Source organism: Thermobia domestica, chromosome 8 (assembly GCF_964235325.1).
Source record: "Thermobia domestica chromosome 8, izTheDome1.hap1.1, whole genome shotgun sequence".
Classification (NCBI taxonomy): Eukaryota; Metazoa; Arthropoda; class Insecta; order Zygentoma; family Lepismatidae; genus Thermobia; species Thermobia domestica.
Window position 1 is genome coordinate 184,842,610 of NC_137461.1, and position 22,860 is coordinate 184,865,469.

Consider the following 22,860-nt stretch of genomic DNA (forward strand, 5'->3'; position numbering starts at 1 on the left):
TGACCACCTAGCAAAGGTTCGTGAGCATTCACTTGAATATGGGCAGAAGGCCTTGAATTATCAAACATAGGATTACAAAATTCATAAGAATATCCAAGAAATTCATCCCCACTAGAACTTGAAGAATCCGAAAATCTATACTTTACATGCGTCTCCTTTGATAGTGCCATCTTTTCAAGCACACCACAAAATACTGAGCTCAAAGAAACCAAAAGGATAATTATTATTATTTTTACAACCTTATCAATAATTATTTGCTTATTACACAATGACCTACTAAACCATAAATTTTGTATCCGACCCCGGCAACACTGTATTAAGTATTTTATGTCATCATTCATATACAACATTTATAGTAACTTAACAAGAAAGGCGTGGAGTAAAGAAAATATGTTATCAAATTTACAGGTTAATTCGACCAAATAAATACACATAAATTTTAGAATATAAAGGGAAATACTTTGGCTGGACCTCCCCGAGCCGGACCCAGAAGCCAGCTTAAATTGCCTTTCCAGGGCAGTGTTATAAATTTATATTTATTTAAAAATTATATATGTAACGGGTGAACGACACATATATAACCTTTAAATAGCCCCCAATACCCACAGTCCTGCGAGAACGGACGTCACCTCACTTCCCCCTTTAGAATATAAAATTTTTAAAAGGAGAGAGAAAGAATTCCACTCCCCCACGGCTGAGAATAATGACGACGTGGAGTGAGAGGTTCAATACTGGAAAAGGCTTATATTATATGCAAAATATTACTATTAAGATTATCAGGAGATTTTCTACGACTACTTGTAAATGTAAAAAGTGTTCTAACAAATGGAAAATTTTATTATAACAAATCCGAAAAGCGATATATAAACGTAAATATAGAAAACATTTAACTACTTTAACAAGCAACAATAGCATTAATAGAAATCTCTGTTAGCAAGCAAATTATTTTTCTAAAAATGATTTTTTTTCCCAAGTAACAAAATGTTTCTGAAGTAAATATTACATCCAATAGTAAATCCAAATATAGAACTTAGGAACCTATACAATAATTTCATCAAAATGTATGGAACTCAAAGTTACTGCCAAGTGGCTTTCCATAGGAATGAAAATGTGGGAGGAAAAGATTTCTTAAATGGGTCAATATGCATGAATTACGAGCAACAGCTCAACTATAATTCCATAGATTCCTTTTTTTCCTTTCCTTTTTAAAACGGATCTAAGACGTATATCATTCATTTAATGTTTCCACTAGCCTAAAAATTTCCCGTAATAGCAATATATTCAAATTTCTGACTAGCGACTTTATTCTAATTTTTGAAGAAAAACAAGAATCAACATGTTTTAACCTGAGGCATAAATCTGCCTACACAAACCATTTACATTAACAGTTTGGTTAACTGTTTTTACTTTTCTTTCCTTTTCTTACACATTTTTTTTTTAAATTAATGCTTCCATATATAATAAGTAATAATGATAAATTCTGAATGAGCACTATAGTCAGGATCAGTTACGGAAAGAATATTTTAAAGACCCATTCCTCTTTTCAAAGGACCTATCCCACTCACCTCATTTATAACACTGCGAAGAGCTCTAGGCTTAGAACGAGAACCTCGGATGCAACGTGACGTCATAATAAATAAATAAGTAAACTAACTCTACTCTTAGCCTAAACAAAAATAAATCATTTTTTTAAAAAATTAACAAATAAAAACAACGCAACCTTCTTGCCTTAAGCGTTGAAATTTGGCCCATTTAAGCGAAGAACTAAGTTATCTTTAGGAAGGTGAATTAGGTATAGTTCAAACAGCCCCTAAAGCTCAATAAAAAAAAAAAAAAGAAAAGAAAAACGAGAATATGTTTTTTTTTTTTTTTTTACACAGCCAAAAACTTGAAATATTATACCGTGTAGTACGAGTTGCATACATTTTCCATAAAACCTCGATGTGGCACATGAAGGCGATGACTAAATAATTCTGAAAAAAAAATCTGGCTGACTTTGCCCACTAAAAGACACCCTTTAACCGCTTCGCCGAATCGATTTTCGATAAAAGTTGAAATTCGGCCCACCCTAATGTACATCCATGAACATAAACAAGGTAGCGTATAGCCTGTTGGCTTCTATCTAAAATTTGAGTGAGTGAATAGTTTGTATTAAGTTTCTGGAAACAAGCAATATTTTCTAAAGTTTCTGGAGTAGTTTCTTTATTTTTTACATTTCCAACTTGTGATGAGAAAATAGGCGTATTAAGTGATATGACACCTCTATGAATACCGGGATGGTATATCCTTAGTGCGATTTCTTTACATGTTTTTTTGAACCTGTATCCCCGAGTGTGTTCCCAATCGGCCCCTCATCTTCTAAGTCCATTACACTACCTTTTTTCCCCTTCCTTTGAAGCAAGAAAACTTTACTTTTTTAACGACGTGACTTCCCTAAGGAGCAGCCTCTACTTTTAATTATGTATTTGAAGGCATATTGTCCTGCTAAAATATATTAAATATGAACATTTCTTAGGTCAAGTTTAAGAGTATTAAAACCGGTTTCGTTTCATCATGGTTTCGTTTATCATCACGATCACCGTCTGACATACACACACACACACACACACACACACACACACGCAGATATATATATATATATATATATATATATATATATATATATATATATACATACCAGGTGCACCATTTATAATGTCCAACCTTTATAGCAGAGAAACCAAGAGGGAGAGAGAGGTACGAAACTTTGCACAAAGCAGGAGGGAGGACATCTATCCAGATATTGGATAACAGCAGGTGAACAGTGTTGCAAACCCAGTATAAAGTTATGATTTTTTAAATGGAATGACCTAAGTTTAATTTCATAATTCGAATCAGCAATGAAAACAAAGACGAAAGAGATGACACTCGCAGATCAGTGTTGCATACTTTTTGAGAAATAACGTTAAACATGTGTCAAATTTAAATGCCTTTAACACACACAAGGATTGTAGTACAAACTATTTGTGCACATTAAATGAAATACTGGAAAGAACTCTTTAAAATGACTTCACGTTTAGAAGGATCAGTTAAATAGTGTTGCTACAACAGAAAAGAGAAAAGTTGAATTTGGAAATAGTGCAATAACATGAAAAAGGTCCCTAGCACAGTATGGTTTAAAATTCATAGAGCAAATCAGTATGTCATAAGGAGCATTTTCACGTTTATTTCAGATCTATAAGTCAAGTACTAACCGAAATATTTGGTACTTTGTAAAAGCTGAGAATTTTGTGCTGTACAAGATGGTAACGCTGTTCCAAAATTCCCTTTTTTCCCTCACCGTTAGAGAAATCGTGAAGAAATGATTAAAACGAGATAAAACATTAATGAATGGACATACAATAAAATGAAACCCATTTGAGTTTTTGAAGGGACTAATTAAACGTAATTTGGATATAAATTGTTCTTGGGTTGGTAATACGAATTCACGTTCGAACAAGATGGTAGAAATACGTTTACGAGAGTCACTTAATAGTAATTTCGTGCAGTGAATATATTTATTTTCGTGCAACTTTAGGGGAGTAATATCGAAACAATTCAATATTATCTGCAAATATTACCGACTTTTTACCATTTCTTTTTAAAACACGAATGAATGAAATAAGTAACAGTTTGTTGCAATTGAAGCAATACAAAGGATGTTTTACCAGCAGAATTTCTTTGGCTGTGTTGTAGCTGATGGATGTAACCAAGATAATTACTCACTTCCTTCGTTTGCACGTCTAAGGGGATCATTCGGAAGCAGTGTTCAAGAAATTGTACATACAAGAAATGCAAGAAGTCATTATAACTGCTATGCCGATGGTCAATAACAAAATATTAAATATTGCTTTGCGTTGACACAATCCATATAGGAATTATTCCCCACAGTTTCTCACATTACCCATTACGTCACGAAACAAATTTCTTTGTGTGGTATACATTGTACATATGAACTCTCACTTAGGAACTAGAGCTCCTCCGTGGCTAAGCGGTTAGCGTACGCGCCTTTGGCGCGGGAGACCCGGGTTCGATTCCCGGCGGGAGCTCATGTGGTTCGGATTCCACGTTAATCAGTAGATCCACGTCTCATATAGCCTCGCTGCTGAAACGGGACGTTAAACTCAAAATCAACTCAACTCACTTAGGAACTTAAAATTTTAAAGTCATTGGCCCTAACTGAGAATTTTTGTATTTATTATTATTTTGCTACCATATTATAAATCTCTGCAAAGGTTAGCTGTATGAATTGTAGCCTATATGCCCCAATGAAATAGGCATTTTTCTGGTAATACATAATTATATGTACCATAAAATTCGTGTATTTTTTAATTTCTACTTGTCAACTGCCGCCAACTTGTCAACTGCACGTTATCTTCTGTATTTGTCAGTTCATTTATTGAATGTGTAGTTACAATTCAACGAATAAGTTTGAAACGAACTACTGCCTTTCATGTGAAGCTCGATATAATGTTTTAAGCACATATTTAGGAATATTCCTCGTGCAGCTTTACTTTTGACGCACCACTCGAAATAATTGTTCAAAAAATTACAATTCTTTTACAAATTCCTTCTTATTGTTTACTAAATTATTTGCGCTGGCCGGCATGGAAACATGTGAATTGGCATAGTTATATTTCAAGGGGACCATTACAATCATTTGATGAAAAATTAAACTTCTTCTAGGATTTGTGTGTAAATACGTCGTCCAGATGTATGCATAAAAACTGCAATGCAAAAAACAAGAAACAACCTGTGCTAGTAGGTCACTTAAAAGCACGAATCCTACCTGAGTCACTACAGAGCGATGCTGGAAGGCGTGAGCTCTAGAGAGGGGGTGCGTCAGCGAAGGTTGGTATATGCAAAAATGAGGATAGTGAAAACGAGTGGATTTTGTCAATGATATGAGTTTCAATAATACTTGTTACAGTTTCATACTTATAGTGTTCCACTTGTAAACATAAAATACAATTTTTGTACACTGCACAAATAGAGGACCGGTGGAAAATAGTTTCTAATACAACCATCATTTATATGCACTCACTTATTTTATCCGTAGTAAAGTACTCGTAAGGATTTTACACTATACTCGGCGTCACCCGAATGAATTTAGGACAGAATGGCAGGAGGACAAAATGGCAGGGGACATAATGGCAGAAGAACAAAATGGCAGCGGACAGAATGGCACGAAGTTAATTTGGCAAAAATTATAACTCCTAAGGCTCGTATTTTTAGGGTTCACCTATTGTGTTTGTTATTAGGTAACGGTTCTCGATTTAGTCATTTCTGCCTCGAATGTCGAAAGCATATAAATACAGCTAAATTGAACCAAGAGCGTAAAAGAGGGTAAATATCAGATATCCAAACTTAACTTAAAATCTTAACTTTTTTCTTAAATTTATATCTTTGTAACCATCTTCCAATTGATATCTTGGTCTTATAACAATTCTAACTACAAGAAAATATAGATTGAAAGCAAATAAGTTAGTACAAAACTGAAAGAATGGTTACTATTTATTCTTCAATACTAGTACATATCATAGAACAGACCTACAAAATTCCTCTACAGTTACAGGAATGACAAAGTTTTTTTTTCTAATTTCCTATAACATATCCTTTAAATTATAAAAACAGCTAGTAGTTGTAAGAATGACTAATTACGTACATCTTTCTTAATTCTCAATAATAACGGATATCGTAGAACAGACTATAAGAAACACTGCAGTCGTCAGAATGACCAATTACTAACATCGTCATTAATTTTTATATACGGTCTAACAAAGCTAGCCTTTGGCTAGCTGGGGGCTCCGCCTCCAGACTCCCAGGTCTGCTCGGCCTACGGCCTCTAATTTCTTATCTATAGACCTTTACATCAACAATGAATTTCGTGAACTTGCTCTTCGTATTTCCTGAATCTGCCTCACCGGGGGCTTCGCCCCCCCCCCCTACTGTCTTTGCTCGGCCTACGGCTTCGCATCTCTTAAACCCATAATTCTATCGTTTCTTTTCCTATTTCAACTATCTAAAAGATAAGATTTTATATCCTAGGAAAACGTCCGTTTAAATAACATGGAAATCTTTTCATCCCCGTTTAGACCCCTAAAAAATTAAAAAATATTCACTTTTGGCAATTTTTCTGTGGGTTTGTTCCGGAAGGCTACAATCATGTCAAATTTATCATGCGGTTTTCAAAACGGAAACAGCAAAAGCGGTTTTCGGTTTTTGAAAAACCGATTTCGACAGTACCAGTTAAAACCCTTTGCGCTCGTAAGAATGACTAAACCATAGTCCTTAATTTTATATAACAAAATATATCATAATATAGACTATAAACACACTTTGCAGTCTTATGAATAACTAATTACGTACCAGACAGACCCGTATCCTGGGGGATCTCCCCTAAATTTTTGGAGCCCCCCCTAAAATGTTCACGATGGTGATGAACTATAATATGGTTGGATCGGGCCCCCTCTAACTTCAGCCGGGTCCCCCCTACATTTTGGGGCTGACTACCGGCCTGATACCTGGTCGTTAACATCTTATAACACATATACTAGAACAATATAAAAACATTCTGCAGTTGTACGAATGACTAATAATTTCATCGGCTTTAATTTTATATAGAAAAATATATCCTAATAAAGACTATAAATATACTTTGCAGTCGTAAGAATGACTAGTTACTTACAGTGTCGTGAACATCCTATAACACATATCCTAGAATATGCTATAAAAACAGCCTGCAATCTTAAGAAAAGAATTGCTAATTATTAACACCGTCGTTAATTTTATATAATAAAATATACCGTAAAATAGGCTACAAAAACAATTTGCAATTATAAGAATGACTAACTACTTACATTGTCGTTAATTTCAAGTTGTGAGCAATTCCTCGCAAGAATTCCTCAAGAGATCTTTTGTTTGTCTAATAATCCACACATAGGTTCCTCAATCTATGCTGCAGATCAACATAAACCTTTTTAGTTTTCTTGACGGGGTATTGTCCTCTTTCGGACTAGGAAATGGTAGAATGAACGGTGGAATTTTCTTTCTGTAGGCTTTGTATGAGTTTCCATACCGTTGGGTGGTTGTGTCCAACCAAATGGAAAAACTTAAGATTCCACCCTTACATAAGTTATTTGTGCGAGGATTGTTAGTCAGAGTTGCCTCATGAGAATTCCAAACTTTCGGCGGAAATCTTAGTGGCACTCTCTTAATTCTTACGAAATCAGAATTCTCAGAATTGAAATATTATTAGCAGTTCGAATTTGAAACATAATGAATAAATCGAAAATTTATGCTGAAATCTTCATTTACCAAGTAAGAAACAAAATAGTTTAAAACCCGAGAATTCAAATTATATTTTCTGCCTTTATGTCCTCCTGCCATTTCGTCCTCTGCCATTTTGTCCTCCTGCAATTCTGACCGTTCCCCCACCCAAATTAGCGTGTGGCATCAACCAATAAACTCACAGTGCGCTGTTACTAAACCTTCAGGGAGGAATGCAATCATTCATAATTAATTTTCTTCGTAGTTGTAGACAATTATGAATGATTAGGTTCCTCCCTGAAGGTATAGTAACAGCGCACTGCGAGATTGTTGGCTGATGCCACACGCCAATTCGAGGGACTCGAACTATAGTAACCTACACTTGTAAACATAAAATACAGGTGTATTACTTTGTATTTAACTCTATCGTTTGCAGAAAATTGTTCTTTATAAGTATGTCTTTTCATGCGAAGTACGGAATTTTACCTGTAAATTTTTCAAAATTTGGTGCGCCAAAAGTAAACCAACAACATATATACTATAAATTCAAAGCTAAATAAATTGATCAAAATGGAAATAGTAAGACTGACGTAATGTACTATACACAGGCTCACGCACAACAATACTTGATATGTTTAGCTTTTGTAATATAGTGCTGATGGGGTTCACTAAAAATTTAGGTGTTTTTTTTTTCTTTCTTTTTGTCCTTGAACATAAAATATGAGTTAGGCTACGTAGGTTGACTTTGGTTAGCTTAGTTTAGTATACATTTGGTAAACTCCTATGATGCTGCAGCAAACGTAAAAACTTGTGCATTGTGCATTAATGTCACAAAAAATCACAGCTTCAAGTTTTCTCTTACATACACAGCTGCTTGGTCGTAATTAATGAATGTCTTAAAATGTTTTATACGGCTTCATTCTGCAATATATTGTGTTAACGAAATGTTAGTTTGGCTTTTTTGCGATACTCGGTATGCAATTATAATTATTTATTGCATTATTTGCGTTCGTTTGCGACCCGCAAATTGTACGAACATTATTACAAAATTAGACTCATATACTGTTATTTAGCATGGCACATAAACTGTTATTTGTTATGGTACGAATAGTTTCTAATGTTTGCATTTAGTGTTTAGATGTACCGTTATGTACAATATTATGTCCTAGCAGCTGTTCGGAATATTTTTTGCAATATATTGTACTACAGTCATTTCAAAAGTTCGGCAGACTGAAAGATGCTATGCAAGTAAATAATTTATTGTACAAAATACCTTTACAGGCCTTCAATACAATATCCATACTTGTTTATGACAGCTTCCCAACATTTGGAAAATTCTGTATTCTGGATAGGGCACCTACATTGTTGAGGTGTCTGATCACTCGGGTCACCTCACTGAAAGCTTCGTCAATCGAATCTAAACGTTTTCCACAGAGTGGTTCTTTTAATTTGGGGGAACAACTCGAAGTCTGGCAGGCTCAAATTAGGACTATATTGGGAAGGGAAGTATTTCCCATCCATACTTGTTAAGTGTCACCCTTACTTGTAGAGCAGTATGCGGTCTTGCATTATCGTTCAGAATAAGGAAAACAGCTGCAAGCATGTCAGGATTTCTTTCAATAATTTTCGGGCGCAAAACATTTTGCAGAAACAGCTTGTAGTATGCGTCTGATATAGACGTCCTCTGTGTCACTCTATTGTAGCCATCTCTCCATTCATATCATACGCGAAGATCATCGTGAGTTAAACGTTTGATTGTTGCTGTCAGAATTTTTTCGGGCGTGAAGAGTCTGAACTGTTTTGTTGTGACGACTGAAACTTCAGTTCTGGTTCAAATTCTCGTATCCAAGTTTCATTAATTGCAACAGTCGTTTGGAAAAACTTATCTCCTTCTGTTTGATAACGTTGAAGCAATTTTTCTGGGAATCTTTTGCAACATGCTTTCTGCTCTTTACTCAGATCATGCGGAACCCATCTCATGTTCACCTTCAGCTTCTCAGTAATAATTATGTAAAGTGAAGTGACAAACATTTTGGCCTCATATGCAATTTTCTTACATGTTTTCGTCGACCCTCTCTCAAAATGTCATTTACAATAATCTCATGGGTGTAGTCTGTTGCAGTCAAGGATGTTATAAAATAGAGGATCTGCCCATACATATCTTCAACATATGAGCTGAATGAAGCAAAAAAAAAAAAAAAGAAAGAAAAAAAGAAACAACCGAGGATCATCTGAGCCAGCACGTCTGATTGGCTACTCTCGTATCCGTCATGATTGTTGGCTCGAAACATTGTGATCATAGTGTTGCAAAGTGAGCAGAGTAGGTGTGGCGAAGCTGTGACGTTTGGTTTCACGATTTTGTTGTATGGGCAGATCCTCTATTTTATAACATCCTTGCTTGCAGTTGATGGTCTTTCACTTTTTGGGGTGTCCGCATTGCTTACACGACCTTCACGGAAACGAGCTGAGCACCGTAATACAGTGCTATGATCCACTACACTATTTCGACAAACCTCCGGCAAAGTATTGTAAATTTCAGTTGGATTCTTTCCACATAGAGTTTTGATTTTGTATTGGAACGCTTATCATCATGTGTAACACAACCTCAGTTAGGTTCACCACTGAATATCTCAACAAAGTTTCGCAAACCACAAAAAACAGGAACAATCGGCAATCCCAAACTCTGATCCACAACTAACCTAAAAGTGACTTAAACGGTCGTGCATAGGCTGTGTGCAAGACTTTTGAAATGACCCTCGTACTTATACCTGGACCCTCTCACTTTGTAACAGTTTGCGTCAAGACAAAACGGAAATAAGCATTTCGGTTTTACTTTCAGGTGGTGACGTGTTTGTTTTCTACGGACACAGCCCCACGTTTGCTTATCCTGAGCTCCAAGAACTTGTTACATCATAATTACTACGTAGCGCAGGATGGTGCTTGTTTCTCTCCCTTGCCTTCCTTTACGCGCATACACTATCGCTGACATGCCTCCTCCATACGGACAAAAGCCCGTGTGAGTTTCCAACTTGGTTCTCTTCAAATAGATGAAATGATTTGAAGTTTGTACGTATTTTTTCGAGAATAATCACTTTTCAGACATTATTTTGCAGTGTATCATGAATCTGTATTCAATTATTGTGAAGCATTGTACAAAAAGCAAAAGATTTTGATTGGATTATAATAGGAAAATTGTGTGGTTATGCCTTCTTAAAGTTAAACTGCGAGGGCACGGTTGCTCGGTGGTAGAGCGCTCTGTGGGGTCCCTGATACGATTTCTGATCCAGTAAGTTTGTGGTGGATAACATCGTGTTCATGGGGTTGTCGGGTGCTCTCGCTTTTTCTCACATTCTCATCCCATTAATTCTTGAATCATCAGTTACTTGCCTTAATCTCATTGTATTATTCTCCCCCATAGCCTAAATGGCATAATCGTGGGACGTTATACCGAAAGTTACCTGCGCTAAGGAATACAATGTCGCATATAATTTGCAGAAGTTTTATGGAATACTTTTAACACAGTATGTTACATTATTTTGTTTACAAGCATTTCCACCTTTGCTAACGCGCCTGGTCCCTATAGACACCTAGAGTTTCCACTAGTTCCGCCCCGCCCTGACTTGGTTAAATACTTCCTTGCTTTTTGTGGCCATCCAGCACAAATTTGATCATGTTCTTTTTTTTACACTGTACTCGTTTACTAGTCAGCTCAATACGGATCCAAACGTTCATGGACCCATCAGGTTCTCCGTTATTTAAATGATCAGATACATTTCTTGTTTTTAATGGCCACCTAACACAGGTTGTTTGGTGTTTGTTCCACTATAGCTTTTATGGCATATTTCTACGTGTTGTAATTTAAAAAAAATTATTAGTACTTAATTTCGTGGTGAATAAAATACAAAATAAGTTGTGTATGTTCCCCTAAAATTGGACAGTACGTATAAACATTGGATGATCTGAAAAATTTTGCTACCATTTAGCAGAACTTAGCTTATGTATTTTCAATTAAAATTTGACAACTATTAATATCTACGTTTTATTGTCTTTTCTAACTTATTTTCAGGAGAAAGAAATTAAATTAAAGAAATATATGTTTATGATTATCAAGAAACAATTATTCATAACATACATTACAAAATTCATGAAACAGAAAAAATATTCTGTTTCCTTGTTGTAAATAGTTTGCTTTACTTCGGCATGTCACAGAATATAACTTGTGTCACAGATTACTACTTTATTATTTCTCCAATGCAGAGGGATAAAAGGAAACTTTGGAACAGCGTTACCATCTTGTACAGCACAAAATTCTCAGCTTTTACAAAGTACCGAATATCTCGGTTAGTACTTGACTTATCGATCTCAAATAAACGTGAAAATGCTCCTTATGACATACTGATTTGCTCTACGAATTTTAAACCATGGGTCTTCTCGGGGTTCTCCCGTTTCCTTCCACTTTCTTCATTCCACCATTTCATTCATTACTCATCATCACCGTCTCCTTTAGCCTAACCGGCATAACCGTGGAACGTAAAACTCAAAGATTTCATTTTTTTTTTCTTTTTTTTCATTTTTATATTAAAAGGGTAAACTTCATGCGTCCTCTTCAGAAAGTTAAAGATTTGAGGGTATCAGTTTTAGTGTTCAGTGATCCATTGTCTACCAAAGAAACAATAGCCGAGGCTGGTGAAAGATTTCTGCTTCAACTCCATGGTGCCAAGGAAAGCTAGAACCTTGATTGAGCATCATTATTATGAGTAGAATTTTCTCATCGTTAAGCAAGCACTAAGTTCCATATTTGAATTCGCAGACCTACTTCCAACAAGTGCAGCCACAAAGTAACATTTATTTTTTCTCGTGTATATCATCAAGTGTACAATTAGAAGGGAAATTCATTATAGCCTACATATTGGGGATGGACACAATCTAACAACAAATTGATGCCGGTGTGCTCAGATCTAGAACCTGCTACTTCTGAGTTCTTGCACATATCTTGTGGGTGTAAAGATAATTGTAAGAAGAATTGTGATTGTCTCAACGTTGGGCTACCTTGTTCGCCCATGAGCAGTTATTGCCAGGGTGTTTCGTGTGATAACTACCCAGATGTTCCTACTTCGCAACAAAATGAGGATGAATTATATGCATTTAATATTTAAATTACATAGACAAAAAACAAACTTTAGAACATATTTTTAATCATAATTTTCAATATTATTAATTAGTTCTTGTATTCTAATATATTTTAGGATCCTTAGATATAAAAAGGTAGTGGCACCTTCCAAAACAATATAAACGCTGGAGAAATATTAAGTCAAAGTTAGAGATTTGTTAAGAAAAACAAACTATGCTCAATAGACGTTTATGTCTACTACAAAATAATTACATTTATTTTATTAAACTTTACGGATCGCCACTTGATTTACAATGTTATTACTTATATATATATATATATATATATATATATATATATATATATATATATATATATAGATATATATATATATATATATATAATATCAAAAATATATATAATATCAAAAATATATATAATATCCAAAAATATATATAATATCCAAAAATCCGTATTTTTATCTTCTTCATTTTAATGCACAATTTGAGTAAGTATGCAATCTATAGTGATCGAATTCTGCAAGAGAAACCGTACTATCTGCACAAAAAAACAAAGTTCCCATAACTTAAAACTTCATATCTCCTGAACGAATAAAGATAGAGAGATGTATTATACACCAAAATGTGAATTTTTCCATTCTCTACATATCATCACTCTTTATGGTTTACGCTATCTCTGCTCATTGTGGAGTTATCGGCGAAAAACTGAAAATCGGCGGCCATTTTCCAATATGGCGGCCGATGCTCAAGGTCAATCTTAGGGGACTATTAGTATGTACTACAACTGTGCAAAGTTCCTTGCTTGTCTGAATATTTTTGTATAAACCCCTAATTTTGACCTCAAATTCCTGCACTATCTATGCAATAACTAGGGTGAGGACTTTTAGATGGCACTTGTAGCAATATTTGTGAAAGCCAAATTGAGCTAAAATTTAAAAAAAAAAAAATAAAATAAAATAAAATGGTGCATGGTTCTTCCAGATAAGAATTAGAAATAATTTTCCAGCACTTTTATCCTCTTTTGTGACTCTTTATTCCCTTGACCCGACACTAATACCTTTTCCAATTTTACCATTTTTTTGTTGATTTTTATGTAAAATTCCCAATCATCGTGAAGTAGATGTGCTGTATGTTGTGTGAGAATTTTGATAAGATCAAGAAAATTGTGCTTTCTCTGGATCCAAACGACGCAGGCATATCAGCTTCCTCATCCAGAGAAAACTCTTGATTTATAGAAAGAACTGTATTGTATCTATGGTTACAAATATGTAACCAATTCCTTTCCAGTTACATGAAGGGACAATTGCCAAAATAGTTGAGGGAAATACATCTATTTTTGTCTTTTTTTCTTGTCTTATTTTAGCGCTTCTTTCTCTTCCTTTTTTAACTATAAAAATTGCTTCTAGAAGTCTTAACCTAGGTCCTTATCTGAAATGAGAATCATGAACCGAAAAAGAAATGATTTTTAAGGTCTCGAGCAGAAGGAAGCACTAAAAGAAGGGAAAACAAATCCGAAAATCAAAAAATATTTTCGGAAACGAAAGAAAACTAATATTCTTTTTTAAAAAACGAAAAAAAAATCAAAGAACGAAAAGCGAAGATTCATCCTCAGTTGATTATAGGAAAATTATATCTTGACCGTGCAATGGAACGAAAGCTAATCAACATAAGCAACTTTTATTAGTATGAAATTCTACTATTTCCCACTTGGAGATCCATTTGGAAGTTGAATTTAGTACAATATTGCCTTGTCATCATTTAAATTGTCTCTGTATATTGCATACGTTATATATCCTAATTGATTCCTTGAATGATTGTCAACAATAAAGAGTGTAGGTGAACTAAGCAGTTCATGGTCTACAACTGTGTTAAGTTTAGTTAAGATCGGATTCTTCCATTCCATTTTAGTGATATTTCCTAATTTCAAACTAAAGTCAAACTCCGAATTTAATGCTTAATAATTTGGTAACCAAATCACACCATAATATCTCACCCTACTCGGAGGTATTAAGTTGACAGTTTTTAGCTATTCGAGTCCCACTGATATCGTAGTTCATAACTTGATAGCTTAACTCAGAGGTGAAATTTTCTTTAGTCAATTGTGGGCCCACAAAATTCTCTTCTCTTAATAGTGTATATTAATGTATCACATTTCGGAGATGTTGATCTATAAAACTGTATCATATTATGTGGAATGTCAAATCCTTTTTTGAAATAGATTTTACTTTTTTTTTTTTTTTTTTCTGTACAGTTGTTAAGATAGACCTGCTAAATATTATTTAATATGTGGTATGTGAAAGTGCTTTCGAAATATGCATTGTATAGATCCGACGCGGTTACTCGTTTTCTAGTCGGGAATTACGAGATTAATGCTTAAGTAATAAATGTGAAAATTTTTGTAAACTGGGCATGCGACAGCGAAGCAACTAAGTATAGTCATGTTGATGATGATGGTACTCTATTGATGTATATGTAACAATGTATGATATATATGCATTTAACGTATCCACCGATGAAACGACGTGCTTCGTTGTTCGCGGTTAGTATTTACCCGACTAGCGTATTTGCTGCCATATTTATGTTCTTTTAAACTCGTCTGTACGAAACATGAAACATACACCGCCAAAATTGATGAATGTGGGTTTCTCTTTGTACGAAGTATTTGTGTGTTAACTTGATTGTACTAACAACTACTAAAAAGCATGTTTTGGGATCTAGTAGAATAGCAAGTTACCGTGATTTACCATAATGTGTATATAATCATATAGTAAAATCTTTATTCTAAGAACTATCCAACTTATCTCCCTCCCCATCTTCTCCTCAGTGATTACAGAATCTCTGTAGTGTGATTTATCATCGCTGCAAACTAAAATTAAAAGTGAACCAGAAAATGTCAGTGAATTGATTTTGATAACACAGGGATTATTTAATCTGTTTGAGGCACTTTCTGAGTGATTCCCTGACTGGCAATTTAATGGAAAATGGTTCGTCTCCCAATACGATTAGTTTAAAATTATTTGGAAATTACGTCAATGAAGATGACAAGTTACCCCCACATATTAAACTAAGTACCTGAAAAGTAAATAAGTATAGTGAACCTTTAGAAACTGGAATCCTGGAAAATCATGGATTATTTACCCACCTGTGACCATATCGGCTGTCATGCCATTTCATTTCGTGTATTCAAATATTATCATAAATTTGTGACTGTGTCGAATTGAACTACACACCAAATAAAACATGAATATTAATAATGAATGGACGCTAAAATTAGCGCGAAAGTAAATACTATTTAATATGTAACGTCAAATTTTTGTGCGTAAATGACTCATGAAATTTCGTTTGGCTATGTGAAGGTCGTGACTTTTCTTTCTTTTCTTCTTTTTAAAGGACTAAAGGAGGGTTTGTCTCCTTATAACAAACCATAAAGATTGTATTCCTAGCTACCTTCAGTAGCATGATACAGTATGTCTATATCTTCATGCTTAAATGTAATCTTATTAAAGTTAAAAGTAAAAATTTTGATTCGTCTACTTCGACTGTTGAGATACAATCAAATAACTTAAAAGGTTGATATGAGAAATCACTTACGTAATGCGATGTAATCTACAATAATAATATTGCTGTTTATATATGGATTTTTTTAACTTTCTTACTCTTTCATCCATTAATCGTAATAAATATGTATAAAACTGTAGTTAGTGGATTTTCTTCTTAAAATATGAATAACCTAACATATTTAAAAGTTTTATTTTAATGTGGAATAAATGGTAGTGTGTGCGTGACTTAGTTTTTAAGCAAATGATGAACCTACTATAGTGTTAAGGATTTTTCATTGTTTACTGTGTAAAGTTAACAAAGAATTTACAGTTATCGATTCGAGTCACAGGTCATGGAGAATACAAATATGCTAAATACACATCTTTCTGTTGTTGATCAATTGTGGCTCTTCGACCTTAACGAGGGCGAGTGAATAGAAACTAGTGAAAATAGCCATCAAATCCTGAGAATCTACTGAGAACTTCAATTGCATCTAAATGTTATGTTTTTTTTTTTCGTCATTTCCAATACACATCATTTCTAGTGTTGAACAAGAAGTGCAAATGTTGTGTGTGGGTCAAATCTAGTTGGAAACCATGATTACAGTAACTGATCTAATCTTACGCATCAGCTGGGCTGGGATTAAGTAAATCCACTTTAAGTATTTACTTGGATGCGGTATGAGTTAACATGTGTTTAACTGCAACAGGTTTAACATTGATCTTTTTTATTCTTTCATGAAGATTAACGGGAATACACCGCACATGTAATAAGTTATTAAGGATTTCGATTATATCTCAGCAATTATCCCATACTTTTCTTTTTTCTCTTTCTTCTTCTTCTTCCCTCTACACTATTCTATCTTTACCATATCTGACTCGAAATCTTTTCTTTGCATTGTTTCTTTTAATCACTATTCTTTCGTGATAGCCTATTTCTTCGAAAAGTCACTCTAGTTCGTCATCGTCTTCTTTTTTCCTCCGTCTTTCTCTCTTTCTTCCTTCCTCTTAACTTTATTTCCTCTTGTAGTTTTCTAATGGGGCCGCAGTAGCTCAGTGGTAGAGCGTTCACCTCTGGTGCTTGGAGTCCCGGGTTCGATCCCAGCCCCCGCCAAGTGAACTTTGTGGTGGAAAAACTCCGTGTGCGTGGGTTTTATCGGGGTTGTCCCGTTTCCTCCCACTTTTTTCATTCATTACTCATCACCGTCTCCTTTAGCCTAACCGGCATAACTTTGGGACGTACTCAAAGATTTCATTTTTTTCCCCTAGTTTTCTAATGTAAAAATAAATATAATTGAGTCGTTACCATCGTGCACTACAATGCACGGTCTTTTAACTAGATTCAATAAAAATCTTCTGAAGTCTGATGATCAATAGAAGCCAAGAGAATAACTCTAAAACAAAATCAATGATTTACATTGAAATTTTATTTTATTTTACGTGTTCTTTTTAAATAGCAACAAGCTTATTTATTTTTATTCTTTCTAACCATTTTGTACACGACACTCATAATATAATTCAGATTAACGACACAACTCTTATATTGCAGAATGGCGATTCAGTTATTAGCTTTTCTTTTCTTTCTTTCTTTTAACATGCTCTAAGATAATATCTAAAGCTGGGGCAATCCAAATGAAATCGACCAATGATGATTGCTGACAAACTTTAGTTTTTTTATTAATTTTTTACCTAAATTTGTACCACATTCAGGAAGTTGAAAACGGGTATTCATTTACGTTTTAGCTGCACAGGTTTTGTCGTAGCGGCCATTTTGTATAGGTGCCTGAGCGCATTTTAAACTTTTTAGTGCATTCCGTTAAAGGCTGTAACTTTTTAGATTTTAAAGATAATGAGTTCAAACCAAAACCTTATGAAAGATAATGGAATGGAATGGATAATATTCTGTGTTCTGTGCACATTAGGACGTCCTTCAGAACGTTGAGGAAAGAAACTCCAAACATTGAGGTTGGAAACCTAGAAGTTGCAATTTTGGAATGTATATTTTGAAACGAAATAAATGAGTCTCACCTTCAATTTTTTGTACATAGAGACTAAACAATAGACAACGTCCCAAACAAGTTTCAGATCTGAGAAGTATATACTTGATTTTTGGAAATTTTTAAACATTGCGAATTTTTGAAAATCGTATATTTACACCCAGTGGCGGCGATTGGACGTTAAAAGTGGGGGGGGGGGGCAAGACATGATCTGAATATTTGTATATCAGTGTTGGTTTTCCTGGTTGATGCTAACACTTCGTTTGACGAAAGGATGTATAACTAATAGGATACTATCTTCTTCAGTTAAAATACTGTATATCGTATTTCATATTTTATTAAGTAAATTGACAAGAGAAACGCAAGCAGGTACTAGCCCTTTGTACTCTTATACAGCGAAGGTGTAAGAAGAAATTTGATTCATTGCTCATGAGCATCTTAAAATTCTGTCTGGAAAATTGTATGATCTAATTATTTAATAACAAATTTGCAAAACAAGTAAATATAAAGGATAATATTAATCACAATAATGAATAATGAGCCTTGTTTTTCAAAAGTTATATTGAAACTGGGGATTAATGAACATCTTATATTTTAATTCTACACATGCTGTTAAATGTATGTTATTACTCTTAGAAAGACAATAAATACTACAAGTATATGCTACGACATTTAAATAAATACATTTGCAGCTTCCCAAAACATGTTCATTGCCATTAGGTGCAGTTTTCACTTTCTTGGAATAATCTAAACTCAACAATTTTAGAATTACTCCACACTCCAATTATACAAAATAATCCTAAAATCTAGAATACTGTTGAATTCACTAAATTTAGTTGTTTATACACTCGTACACCCCTAAACACATCACTTCACTAGTATATTACACTGCAAAACAATACAAAAGATAGAAGTTGTTTCTTGTTATGCTCTTTTTAATCAATATTCCTTACTATTAGAAAGAAGAAAAGACATTTCAGGAACTGTGAATTTTTGTGCAATTAAAGAATAACTTGTGAAAAACTTTTTTTTTTTTTTCTTTCTTTTTTCGAAATGGTATCTCAATTAGTTTCAAAGCGGCTGACTGACATATCGAGCCCTTGTAAGAAGAAATGAAAGTACGCTGGAATTGTGGAGCTAAAATAGGTTAATTTTGAGCCATTTTCCGTAGCAATTAAAACGTAATTCGTGCAGCTTCATAACTCCACGGGAAGACAACCAATACGTACTCACGTAACGGCAAATATTATATGGCATCATTTTTTCTATAAACCAGTAATACATACAATAACTTTACATTTCCAAATGATATACAATAATGGGTCACATCAAAAAAGTGAGGGGACAACTGCCCCCCTAATCGCCGCCCATGTTTTCACCATCAAATATCTAAGGAAGGACAGAAGTGAAAAATCTCAATTTGCACAAAATAGACGATAGTTGTGCAGTAACAACTGGGTAAAATTGCATCACTGAGACTCAAGTAGTTTCTGAGTTATAAGGTTTTTCTTCACTGGGACTTATATCATGAAGCGCCATTGGAGTGAATATAAACTTTGTAGCAAAAGTCAAAATAACACGACAGTAATGTTATATGGGTAAAGTGCGCATAATTTATGAATCATGACTTGTACAAAAAAACGAAAGTCGTCTATTATTTCTTTTCTGACTATAACGCTGCTGTTAAGACATCAGTGAGGTAAATAGTTGACTAATTTGTGTACAGAGTTTGGCACTGATATTGAAAGTACGGCCTGTAGGAGTTGTGAACTCTGTGGGTGTGAGTTTCCGGCGAACTTTAGTGATTAGCAACCACACATTTTGTGATTCGTACATAGTTTAAAAGAGGTTCTTGGGCCATGGGGATGAAAAAAGTGATCAAAAAGATCGTTATTTTCCTGACTGATGTCTTCAATTCCCCCAATCTACCATTTCTGTCATAAATACAGGCTACGGTATCATTAGGTGCAAATGACATGCTATGTTCTGGAAGTACTAAAGAACTGCAATCAGTAAATTCATGTGATTGTGAGTATTCATAACATCTGATTTGTGTTTTTGTCAGAGGTACCAATCTATGATATGAGCTGGTATTAATAATTCTTTTACAAGTAGTAAATCTCGAATTTCCTGCTGTTTGACTGCACTTCTCCTGATGAAACATAGATAAATTGTATGCCTGAATACTATATCAACACAAAACCTGCACATCTGTTCAGCTTTTAAAATTGCGAATTTCACATCACTGCAACAACTTATATTTCAGAAACTACTCAAGTCTCAGTGATGCAGTTGTACTCATTTGTTACTGCACAATTATTGTCTATTTTGTGCAAATTTGGGATTTTTCACTTTTGTCCTTCCTGAGATATTTGATGGTGAAAATACACGATTTTCGAAAATTCGCAAAGGTTAAAAATTTCCAAAAAATAAATATACGGTTCTCAGATCTGAAACTTGTTTGGGACGTTGTTTACTATTTAGTTTCTATGTAGATAAAGAATTGAAGGTGAGTCTTATTTATTTCCTTTCAAAATGTACATTCCAAAATGATCTAAAGTATGTCTCAATGTGCACAGAACTAAGAGTGTTGTCCATTCCATTATCTTTCATATTGTTTTGGTTTGAACTCATTATCTTTAAAACCTAAAAGGTTACGACGCTTAACGGAATTCTGTGAAAAGTGCAAAATACGCTCAGGCGCCTATACAAAATGGCCGCCACAATCAAATCTGCGCGGCTTAAAAATTAATGAATACCCGTTTTCTATTCCCTGAATGTGGTACAATCTTAGGTAAAAAATTAAAAAAATAAATAAATTTTGTCAGCAACCTTTGACCTGGAAATTGGTCGATTTCATTTGGATTGGCCCAGCTCAGAGTGAAGTGTTCCTCGAATGTGGAACGAGAGTGTAAGTGTAATTTCATGCCATAAAGAAAATGGTTTTCTGTCCTTTATTCCTGATAAAAATTTCTTGCTTACAAATTTAAATGTAGGCATCCCAAAGAACACATACCAGATGATGTTTAACTTCAAGGACTGATAGAGTGGTGAGAGAGAGAGACAGACAGACAGACATACACACACACATATATATATATATATATATAAAGCTGATAGCTTGGGTTACTTAACTAACCCTTGCAGGTAAACAATAAATGCCAATTTGAAAATTATTCAAAATAGCCAACTCTGGATTGAACATAAGACTTACAAGTAATCTATGTTGTAGAGAAACTTTCTTAATTGTGCAACACAGTACAGGAAAATAAAAGTGGCAGATCAATAGAAAGTCATAAAAAGAAAAAAGTTATATTTTATTATCCCCCCCCCCCAAAAAAAAATCTTTTGTTTAACGTTTCCGTTTCTTATTTATTTATTTATTGCATCCCAAAGCCAAAGGTACAATGATCGCATGTAGTACCACAACGTAAAATTATGATAAAACCTTTATGTACTTAATATTATCCTATCTTAAATTAAGCGATCTCTCTCACCTCATGTTTTCAGAATCTTTAATTCACTCTTAAATTTAGAAGTATTGTAATCTTAGCAATATGTTACCAGTCAGAGCGTCCTTTGCTACCAATTTAAGATCTTTTCTTTCTTTTTAGCAATGGATGAACTTGATCGGCATTTCGATGATTCCGATGAGGAATTTGAACTACTAGGTTGAAGACAACGTGTTCTGCAATTTGAAGAAATGTGACCCAAAGAAGAGCTTAGACCCTATCAAATTTCTAATGATTCTCAACTGAACTTCGAACTTTCTTCATTAACATGTATTTATTTTTCATCTATTATGACGTGTAGGTGATCAACGCTAACTGACTGTTTAAATAAATTGTAAAGTGAAAAGCTGAAAGAAAAAAAGTTGTACTGAGTCAGGATTATGTACAATACGAAATATAAATACATGCTGTGACATGGTGATTATGATAGGTGATAATGTTTATTATTATTTGTCAAGTTTGTGTGTCAAACTGAGAACTTCCGTAATGTTGAAGAAAGTATATTTTAAATATAAAATGTGCCGTTATGAAAATATTCAGACATATTTTACAGTGAAAAGTTTTCGAAGTGTAAGGTTAAAAATGGGTAAGTAATATTTGTTTCGGGAATTTTAATTCTGTTGAACTGTATACATATTTTCATTTAAAATATATTCGGTATTGGAGATTACCCATTATACTTCCTTCTTTTCAAATTAAAAACATTCCTAAACATGTCTACATATTCAACTCAACATGTAGATTACACTGGTAAGCACTGGTTTAGATAAAAAGTATAAGACGAATTAAATATTATATCAAAGGATCAAATAGAATGTAAAATCAGAAAGTGTCCATCACCCTAAAATGGAAAGCTATGAACTACAAACGATATCTGCATATAACAGTTGTACCAAATTTCACAATAGTAAATCCCCACGTTAAGCGGGTTTGCATATCCAGGCTCCTAACTATGAAAACATTTACGATCACTCCAACCCCAATCATTTCACAGATTCAACCTGTTGCATATAAGTTATTAGGACGTAAAATAGAATGTAGTATAGACGGAAAAGACCTTTACGCATTGCAAGACCTGTAACGCCCAAATATTCACCACAAACTTATAGTCGTATCGGCAAAAAAAAAAAAAAAAAAAAAAAAAAAAAAGTGTGGAGCAGGAAACTACTTTACACAAAAGTCTAAAGAAGGCCAGTAAAGACGTACGAACTGGTCGAGCGGTTTGGATCAATTGTCTATCAATCATAAGTTTATGTGTTCAAACCCTGTAGAAAGTGTTTTTTTTTTTTCTTCTTAAAAAAGTGTTCCTATTTTCATCAGAGGACTGAGAACATTTCTTTGAATAAATCTTCGGCAACTACTTTTCTCTCAAATTCGATTAGAAGGGAACATTAT

The 22,860-nt window shown here is 34.1% G+C and overlaps 1 protein-coding gene across 7 annotated transcripts in view; it reads left to right on the plus strand.

Moving 5' to 3' along the window:
* Atg4a (Autophagy-related 4a) overlaps positions 1 to 22,135 on the plus strand; it is a 440,329-nt gene extending 418,194 nt beyond the window's left edge. For all 7 annotated transcript variants that reach the window (XM_081769296.1, XM_081769295.1, XM_081769301.1 and 4 more), the window contains one exon: positions 21,568 to 22,135. In XM_081769296.1, the coding sequence (XP_081625422.1) occupies positions 21,568 to 21,629 (62 nt within the window). In that variant the 3' untranslated portion in view covers positions 21,630 to 22,135. The remainder of the gene's footprint in view (positions 1 to 21,567) is intronic.
* The last annotated feature ends 725 nt before the right edge of the window (positions 22,136 to 22,860 follow it).